Source organism: Rhododendron vialii, chromosome 6a (genome assembly GCF_030253575.1).
Source record: "Rhododendron vialii isolate Sample 1 chromosome 6a, ASM3025357v1".
Taxonomy (NCBI): domain Eukaryota; kingdom Viridiplantae; phylum Streptophyta; class Magnoliopsida; order Ericales; family Ericaceae; genus Rhododendron; species Rhododendron vialii.
Window position 1 is genome coordinate 29,526,660 of NC_080562.1, and position 9,601 is coordinate 29,536,260.

At 39.1% G+C, this 9,601-nt stretch overlaps 2 protein-coding genes across 2 annotated transcripts; both read left to right on the forward strand.

The window, feature by feature from the left end:
• Window positions 1-1,149: 1,149 nt before the first annotated feature.
• On the forward strand, window positions 1,150-2,986 carry LOC131328608 (F-box/LRR-repeat protein 4-like). The gene is made up of 4 exons (XM_058361532.1): window positions 1,150-1,738; window positions 1,829-2,615; window positions 2,734-2,791; window positions 2,927-2,986. Exons 1-4 carry the CDS (start codon window positions 1,150-1,152, stop codon window positions 2,984-2,986), a joined length of 1,494 nt encoding a protein of 497 aa, XP_058217515.1.
• Window positions 2,987-4,913: 1,927 nt separating this feature from the next.
• On the forward strand, window positions 4,914-6,610 carry LOC131328609 (F-box/LRR-repeat protein 4-like). Its single transcript, XM_058361533.1, has 2 exons — window positions 4,914-5,535; window positions 5,673-6,610. The coding sequence occupies exons 1-2, from the start codon at window positions 4,914-4,916 to the stop codon at window positions 6,608-6,610; spliced, it is 1,560 nt and encodes a 519-aa protein (XP_058217516.1).
• Window positions 6,611-9,601: the final 2,991 nt, after the last annotated feature.

Consider the following 9,601-nt stretch of genomic DNA (forward strand, 5'->3'; position numbering starts at 1 on the left):
ATAATAACGGTGACACAATTGGTCTACTTCAATAACTCGAATCTTTAGAACTTGTAGAAAAGAGGAAAGGAAAATTAAATTTTTTTTCCTACCATTGAAGGGGTGTTTTTACTAACAATTTTTTTTTAAAAACTTAAACACATTTTATCATATCGTTTTTATTAATAAAAAAGTTTCAGCATTTTATCATTTTGTTTTTACGAACAAAAAAAGTTGTCAACAAAAAACTTTTGTTGCTACAGTAACTTTACTCATAAACCCCAACTTATTCACTACCAGAACCAACTTGACATTTTTTAACAAGTTATTTACTACTGAAAACACCTAACAACTTCTCAACCACAAATAAATCCATAAATTTTCCACTACAAGACACAACTCTTGAGTGATTATAAGAAATAGAGGTGAGAAAGTATTGTACTAGTAAGAGCATCTCCACTCCTTACTCGAATCTTGACTCAAACTCAAATTTGAGTAAAGATCACTCAAAACCCTCATCCATTGCTTATCCAAACCTATATCAAATTTGAGTTTTACTAAAATCCTTATTCAAATTTTTGTAGACAAATTTTACACTTTTAAATTTACGACTTTACCATTAATAAAATTTTTACTCAAATTTGTGCTTGGTTTGAGTTTGCCCATTGGAAAACCCAATACCGAAGGATGGGGTGGAGATGGTCTGCTCTAAAGAAGAAAATGAGAGGAAATAAAGAGAAATTGAGAGAAAAGTTGAATGGAAATTTGAAATTTTCCGTTCTCTAAAAAGTTTCTCGTCCGACCAAAGTCCTATTTATCTTCTTCTTGGTTTCTTACCAACCAGTAGCAAAACTGGCAAGCAAAGGTCGCAAAGATCTTCCAGACGAGTGCTGGGAAATCATATTCAACAAATTACACCAACACCACCACTCTCTTCTTGAATCCCCGTCCCTCTCCTGCAAGCGATTCCTCTCCATCACCAACACCCTCCGAACCAGCCTCAACATCGTCGATCCAAGGGTATTTCCCATCTCCATACTCTTCAATCGCTTTCCCAACCTCAATTCGATCCATGTCAACCGCTTTCCCGACGATGTAGAACTCTACAACCTAGGTAACATCGTGATCCCAATACCCAATTTAAACCTCGAACCCCTCGATTTACAACGCATGACCATCGACATCGCAAACTCCAATTTAAACCTCAAATCCCTCACTTTCTGGGGACCCGAACTTCATTTGGAGAGTTTGAAAATACTAGGGTCCCGTATGAAGAATTTGAGGGTTTTCAAGTTGAAATGGTTGTTGATAGCTGACATTCAGTTGGTTGTTATTGCCGATTCGATGCCCTCTTTGGAGGATCTTGATATCTCCTATCCGGATGTCGCGGTGCAGGATGATTTGACAGATAGTGGGATCGAGGTGTTGTCGTCGAAATTGAAGGGTTTGAGAAAAATCAACATATCTGGTAACAATTTCATCACCGATAAGTCGCTTGTGACTCTTTCCATGAATTGCGTCTACCTAACAGAAATTATAGTTCACGACTGTCGGTTCGTTACATCGTATGGAATTGCATTTGTGATGCACAATAGCTCCAATTTGAGTTCATTGTTAATTAATCGAATTGAATTTGGTCTATTTGATGATTCAAGCTGTTGTGCAAGAAAGTTATCAACTATTGATATCTCTGATTCGGTCATTCCCGATGAATTTCTCCATTTGCTTGTTAAAGCTGATATTCCTTTAAAGAGGATCAGTCTTGCTCGGTCTCTATACCCGAGCATCACCTTCTCTGCATTTTCATAATTTCTTAACAAATACCGGTCCCTGGAGCATTTATGTTTAGCTGGAACAGATTTGCTCACTGATGAGAAAATTAGTGATTTATCTCAATGTCTCTGTGCTTTAGTCCTGATAGACCTCGATCTTTGCTACAATCTAACCGAGTCAACCCTTTTCACCCTTGCAAAGAACTGTCGTTTACTAGAGGATATTAGTATGGAGGGAACAAATCTTGGAGGAGGTGAAGGAGATGGGGTGACCAATATTGTGAAAAACCCACGAATCAAGTCTTTGAACTTCAAAAATAATTGGAACCTGAGCGATGAATGTCTTGCAAAACTTGCTTCGGTATGCCCCAGTTTAGAGGTGCTTGATGTTTCTTCTTGTCATGGTATTACAGAGAATGGTATTTCTGATTCCTTGAAGAGTGCCTCCAAGATTAGGAAGTTGCAGATCAATAAATGTCGGGGGATTAAGAACATTGGAAATGGTTTTGAACTCTCCGAATTGGTGGTTCTTGGTGCAGCTAGATCAGGGATTAATGGCGATGGGTTGGTGGTTATAGGGAATAGATGTTGTTGGCTTCTGAATTTGAACTTGGACGGTTGCTTAGGAGTGACAACAGTTGGGTTGAAAGCAATATTAACAAATTGCAAAAGATTGAGAGAGTTAAGTTTTACTGGTTGTCCTAATGTGAGTATGGAGACGGTAGATTGGTTAGTTTTTTCAAGGCCGTCACTGAGGAAAATCATCCTGCCACATTCATCTTTGCCTTCCAAAAACCAGAGTGAGCTTTTCTTGCGCCATGGTTGTCTTGTTGCTACAATGTCTGAAGAAGCAGGAGTTGAGCCGTAATTCTTAACTTTGATGAGCTGAAGTGGAACAAAAAAGGAAAGTTTGTAGTGTTTCTGAATAAAAATTATTGTTTTGTGGATAGAAAGAACATGACTGGATGATCATTTCTTGCAGCGTGGTAATAGAGAAGATAACATGGGTATGGATGGAGAGGATGATGATGAAGCAGAAGGTAAATTGGGAAATAACAGATTTGATCTTACTCAGGAACGTCATGTGTGTGTGGAGTGATGGTTTATCTGGCAATCAACTAGATTACTTCAATTTCAGGGAATGAAACAGAATGAAAAAACAAGATCCTGTACAGGGAATACATCAGAAAGCATACATGCGTGAACCACTTCCATCGCTTGCAGCACCAGTGTAGCAGAATCAATATCCAAAAGCTTAAAAAATCCTTGCATTCCTTTCTTTCCATATAGCGTAGATAGCAGCAGCAAGACACACTTTATAAAATGGAGTGGCTAAACTAAAGGATGTTGATCCAGGGATGGAGCCAAGATTTTACTCTAGCAGTGACGAAATGTATACTAAAAAAATAAAAGAATGCAATACAATATGAATATCATCGACTGTAGGAAAAATTAAAATAACATAATAAAAACTATAGTAAATGATGTTTGTCATTTCACATAGAGTATGAAAAATGACTTTGATTTAATTTATCTACTAAAGTGAGGCATCTTGAATTGTGCCCGACACTTTTTCATGTCGTTAAAAGCATTGATGATAGAATCAGCATCAAAACTTCTAGTTATGTCCTTCTCAATGTATGTGATCAAGAAATTTGCTAGAAAATCATCCTCCATCCTATTGTCCAATCTAGCCTTCACAAGTTTCATAGCTAAAAATGCATGCTCTGTCATAGCCATTGAAACAGACAAAGTCAATATAGGACGAATCAATTTATCAACAAGAGGAAGTCTTGAAGTGAGCGGTGAGCCATCTCTCAATACCAGAATATCACACGACCACTACTGCGACATAAGAGTCGTACACAAACTACAGTGCACACCTTTAGGTTAAATTGTTTTAAGTTTTGTTTTGTTTTTTGTCTCAGTATCTTATAGAGTATTTTGCAAAATAGAAAAGTGTGGATTTTTTTTTTCTTAATTAGATTTCATCATTTATATTTTTTCACTTTGACTCATTGAATTTAGTATTGGAATATTTTTTTTGGGTCTCCTTTCTATGAAAAAAATTAGAGGATTAAGAACAAGGGAAGAATATGCTGTACAAATCATATGAAAACTGTTGAAAGCTGGCTAGAATATTTTTTTTGGCTCCATCCTTGCGCTGATCCTAAGTTGGAAAAGAGTATGCTGTACAAATCATTGTGCTCCCTCTTTAATAAAATATTAATTCATGTAGGGCGTCTGAATTAAAGGATAGTACCTATGAGGTGTTTTTCGAACAAGGGAAGAATTTGCTTAGAAACTGTTGAAAGCTGGCTAGAATTACATACAGTAGTTGTCAAACACTCGAGAAGAATGAGGGCAACGACAAAGGAGAGGCTGTGTGGATAAGGTAAATTCCATTAAATCAAAGGGATTCAAGAAAAAGAGTGTCTTAGATCGTAAAAGGGGACGAATTAAAAGTAGCTTGAAGAAGGTATTGGAGACAAAAGGCATACATTTGAGGTAGAATATAAATACATGAGGAGGTTATTCTCATCTCTGTAGTACGTACTCATAGTCTGAACTTTTGTTGGAAGTTTTAACAATTGGTTACAGTATTTCTTTACAGGAAAATACAAGTACCTACGGGTATAATCCAGTACTTAATGTCACAAGGTGCTCAACTGCCCAACGGAGAGTCTCAGGCTCCATTCGTTTCGAAGTAAAATGTTTTCCGATGTAAAATTTTTTTTCATGTAAAATGATTTGGTAAAAATACAAAAGTTTGTTTTTATTTTTCTATATTTAGTTGATAGTTGGTTGATTGTTGTAAAATGGTAGCATTCCTATGGAAGTATATATGTATATACGTATGTAATACATACAAAATCTTGGTTGATAGGTGGATGAGATTGAAGCCAAGTTTACAAAAATGACTTACCACCTTTTTAAGAAAAAAACATATTCAACCAAAAATGTTTTATCTAGTAAAATTTTTTTTCTTGTTTTTTCTCGACCAATGAACCAAACACCAAAAATTATGCCGAAGGAAACGAAGCCTTACGCATTGTTCTTCTCAGTTCTCATCAGTCCTCTACTCCTCTCTCTCTCTCTCTCTCCCCCCGTCTCTCCAAGCTCTCCATTAAACTGCTGATCTTTCCCGTCAGTAAAACGAACATGGCCACCAGTTGCAAAGACCTTCCAGATGAGTGCTGGGAACTCATATTCAAACGACTCCACCACTCTCATCTCGAATCCCCATCTCTCTCCTGCAAGCGATTCCTCTCCATCACCAACACCCTTCGAACCCACCTCAAAATCCTCGATCCAACCCTCATCATCCCTCTCTCCAAACGATTCCCTCGCCTCGACTCCATCGACCTCAGCTCCCTTCGCAACGGTCAACTCCTCCACGTCGTCATCGACATTGCTACCTCCGGATTAAACCTCAAAACCCTAGACTTATCGGAGAGCGACCGCCTCCCTTTGGAGAGTTTGAAGGTTCTGGGATCCCGTATGAAGAATTTGAGAGTTTTGATGTGTTCGTGTCTTCTCACATTACGTGACATGGACTTGGTTGTTATAGCCGATTCCATGCCCTGTTTGGAGGATCTTGATATCTCCGAACCTATAAATCGATTTGAGGCGGCCGTGACGGATAGCGGGATCGAGGTGTTATCGTCGAAACTGAAGGGTTTGAGAAAAATCGACGTATCTGGTAACCATTATATCACCGATAAGTCGCTTTTAGCTCTTTCCACGAATTGCGTCTACCTGGCAGAAATTTTTGTTCTCGATTGTTGGTCCGTTACTTCGTATGGAATTGCATTTGTGATGCGCAATAGCTCCAATTTGAGTTCTTTGTTAGTAAGTCAACTAGTCGAATTGAATTTGGTCTGTTCGACAATTTAGTTTGTTGTGCAAGAAATTTATCAGCTCTTGGTATCTTTGATTCGTCGGTTCCAGATGAATTTCTCCAATTCATTGTTAAAGCTGGTATTCCTTTAAAGAGGCTCAGTCTTGCTCGGTCCCTACACCAGAGCTTCACTTTCTCTGGAATTTCGTTGTTTCTCAACAAATACCGGTCCCTGGAGCGGTTATGTTTAGCTGGAACAGATTTCCTCGCTGATGAGAATATTAGTGATTTATCTCAATGTCTCCCCGCTTTAGTCCTGATAGACCTCGATCTTTGCAATAATCTAACCGAGTCAACCCTTTTCACGCTTGCAAAGAATTGTACTTTTCTAGAGGATATCAGTATGGACGGAGCGGATGTTGGAGGAGGAGGAGGAGACAGGGCTAGCGATAATGCGAAAAACCCACGAATCAAGTCTTTGAACTTGGTAAAAAATTTGAATCTCACTAATGAATGTCTTGCAAAACTTGCTTCGGTATGCCCCAGCTTAGAGGTGCTTGATGTTTCTTCTTGTAAAGGTATTACAGATAATGGGATTGCTGATTTCTTGAAGCGCGGATCAAAGATTAGGAAGTTGTGGATCAATAAATGCAGGGCGATTAAGAATATTGGAAATGGTTTTGAACTCTCTGAGTTGGTGGTTCTTGGTGCAGCTAGATCAGGGATTAATGATGATGGGCTGGTGGTTATAGGGAATACATGTCGTGGGCTACTGAATTTGAACTTGGACGGTTGCTTAGGAGTGACAACAGTAGGGTTGAAAGAAATATTGACAAATTGCGAAAGATTGAGAGAGATAAATTTGACTGGTTGTCTTAATGTGAGTACGGAGACAGCTGATTGGTTGGTGTCTTCAAGGCCATCACTGCGGAAAATTATCCTTCCACATTCTTCTTTGTCTTCTGGAAGCCAGAGGGAGCTTTTGTTGCGCCATGGATGTCTTGTTTTGTCAGAATAAGTAGGAGTGGAGCCGTAACTGTTAACTTCGATGAGCTTAAGAGGAAGAAAGAAAAAAATAAGAAGGAAATTTTGTAGTGTTGCAGGATTAAAATTATGTTTTGTGGATGGAAAGAACATGACAAGATGATCATTTCTTGCAGTGTTGTACAGTAATAGATAAGATAGCGTGGGTATGGATGGAGAGGATGATGATGAAGCCGAAGGTGAATTGGAAAATAACAGATTAGATCTTACTTGGAAAGGTCATGTGTGGAGTGATGGTTTAATTGGCAATCTACTACAATGCTTCAATCTCTGGCAAAGGAACATGTCATTTAACAATTTTTAGAGACCATGAGGAAATTCCGAAAGATGATGGGGAGATATATGATGTGAAAAAATGTATGTCATACTTTTCTGGTCGGTGGTAACACATAATTTATGATCTTTTTCGTGTTAGGTTTTTTATGTTATGACTTGCTCTCTACAAGAGAAAGCAGTGTTTGTATTCAGAACTTCTGATCTATGTCTGATCTGCATATGCGCGTATGATAGTGTTTTATTTTATGTGTGAAGCCATGAAGTTCCTCAAAATAAGATGCAATTTTTCTTTCCTGCGTGACATAATCATAGCGGGAAGGGTAAGAGAATAAAGATGAAACAAGAATTTGTCTTATAGTGGGAGTGGGAGTGGGAGAGCCCAGAGAGTCCAGTCTGTTCTTTTTAGCACTCAAGTTTACTGGTCCTCTATTTTTCTTCTTCCTTGAAAGGTGCTTAAGGATATTGACAAGATTTTAAGGTCCTTCTTATGGCCAGATCCTGATTTAAAGACTACTAGTGCTAAGATTGCTTGGTCATCTGTTTGCACTCCTAAAGCTGAAGGTGGTTTAGGGTTTAAGCATCTATCAACTTGGAATTGCTATTTCTAGGCATATTTGGGCTATCTGTAACAAGGCTGACACTCTTTGGGTGAAGGGGGTGCATACTAATATCCTTAAAGGTAGGTGTTTGTGGAGAATTAATGCGACTGCTGAGGCCTCCTGGACTATGAGAAAGTTCAAGCTTAGGGACATTATTCAGCCATGGATCACAGCTAAAGTTGGTAGTGGTGAGTCCATCTTTTTATGGTTAGACAATTGGCATCCTCTTGGCCATTGTTTAAAAGATTTGGGGAGGCTGTGGCTCAAAACAGAGGTACCTACTTGTGGTTCAAAAATAAACACTTTGTTCATTTACCATTTTTAAACTCACTTTTTACTCTCTGCACGATTCCCAATAAGTTTCTCTATTTATCTTTTTCCACTCATTATATCAATTTTTTTCTCAAAATCAAAGAAAGTGGACTTTTGTACGAGTTTTCGAGTTTCTTCGCACCAAACTAAATATTTCGACTAGTTCTTTAATTTGGTGCGGAAATATTTGAGAAATAAAGTGTACTTGTGTACATGAGTTTTTGAGTTTCTTCGCACCTAATTAAAGATTTCGACCAGTTTTTTAATTTGGTGCAGAAATATTTGAGAAATTATGAATCTAAATATGTATTTTTTGATTCGAAAATTGTAGGTCTTTTCGTTGGAGACTATCATTTTGGGACGTAGGGAATACGAAATTTTGTGTATATTCTACTTGTTACTAGAGGGAATAGAGTTAAAGTAATTCTTGAGCACCCTCCTGAAAAATCCTGAAGCCATCACTGTTAATCTAGGTTCATTCATTGTCTTGTTAAATGTGTTCATTGATTAGGATCATGTCACTTAGATTTCTTGGACTTCAACAGGCCATTGTTTAGGCTATAAGTATGGATGTAATATTTCTTTTCTAACACATAGTTGATTTATGAAAACTGAGTTTTACTACTACGGTCCTTTTTTGCAGAAACCGCCTAACCAGTGATTTAAATACGCGAGGCGACAAAGCCCTCATTGAGGCGAGCGAGGCAAGGTGAGTGTTTAAAAAAAAAGAAATATAAACTACATAAATGGCCAATTATTTACTCCTACTATCAAAACAAGAATAAGGTGAAAGTACATAAACACCCCCTCAACTATCATTTTTTCTTATAAACAACCCCTCACATTTAAAAATGCTCATGAAGATCCCCTTAACTACTCCCGTTACCCAAGTGACACTCTTCCGTCTTCGAACCATTTGCTAGAAGGTCACATGTCAGTAATTTGGGCATTTTTTTGGACAAAAATGCCCTCTCATAGCAGTATACATCTGCAAGTCACCACCAACACCTAAACCACTGACTTCGCCACCTCCACCACTATCCCCACCGCAATGCCAAACCACCACACAACCACCAAGAACCAATCGGAAGCAGCCAACAGTACAACTGGCGACAATTCGGAGGCTGATACTGGAGAAATGCACCATAACCAACCTGCCACTATCAAAAAACCCACCACCATCGTCCTACCAACCACTCCCACCACCGCTGGACCCTACGCACTGCACCCCGCCAAAACCCCCTGGATGAAGACAGTGGTGGCCGCAGCGCGGCGCGTGTAATTGCGGAGCTCCTTCTCCTGGAAGACCCTCTCCAGAAGGGCATCCCTTGTGATTTCCTTCACACTCGCTCCCCACAACAAAACCTGATTGGGCCCAACCAATTACACAATCGAGATTCAGAACAATTCAGAAGGAAAAAAAAAGGAGTAACAAAATTTGATCTCAGAATCAAGTAGTAAGTACAAGAGATGTCAGAAATTAAACCTGAACTAAACAATTTCAGAAGAAATCAAGTGTGTGTGTGTGTGTGTGTGTGCGTGAGAGAGAGAGAGAGAGAGAGAGAGGGAGGGAGGAGGGACCTGATGTTTCCTAGGATCGTCCATGGGGGATGAAGTTGATGTCGGTGGGAGATCAAATTGTGAAGGGGAGAATGATTTGATTTTGTCCATGGCGAGGAGGTTGATGTCGACGGCCAGCGGAAGCGCGGTTCCCTGATCAGAGTAGAGCTCGTCGGCATTGAAGGAGATGGCCGGAGTCGAAGCTTCCCTTCCGTTGG

What these genes read in the sequence shown, in the direction of transcription:
- LOC131328609 (XM_058361533.1), top strand. Translation starts at nt 4,914, where the DNA reads ATGGCCACCAGTTGCAAAGACCTTCCAGATGAGTGCTGGGAACTCATA. An exon ending in AGAAATTTTTGTTCTCGATT is followed by an intron (nt 5,536 to 5,672) that starts GTTGGTCCGTTA and finishes GAAATTTATCAG; the next exon opens with CTCTTGGTATCTTTGATTCG.
- LOC131328608 (XM_058361532.1), top strand. Translation starts at nt 1,150, where the DNA reads ATGACCATCGACATCGCAAACTCCAATTTAAACCTCAAATCCCTCACT. An exon ending in TATTCCTTTAAAGAGGATCA is followed by an intron (nt 1,739 to 1,828) that starts GTCTTGCTCGGT and finishes ATTTATGTTTAG; the next exon opens with CTGGAACAGATTTGCTCACT. An exon ending in GAAGAAGCAGGAGTTGAGCC is followed by an intron (nt 2,616 to 2,733) that starts GTAATTCTTAAC and finishes CATTTCTTGCAG; the next exon opens with CGTGGTAATAGAGAAGATAA.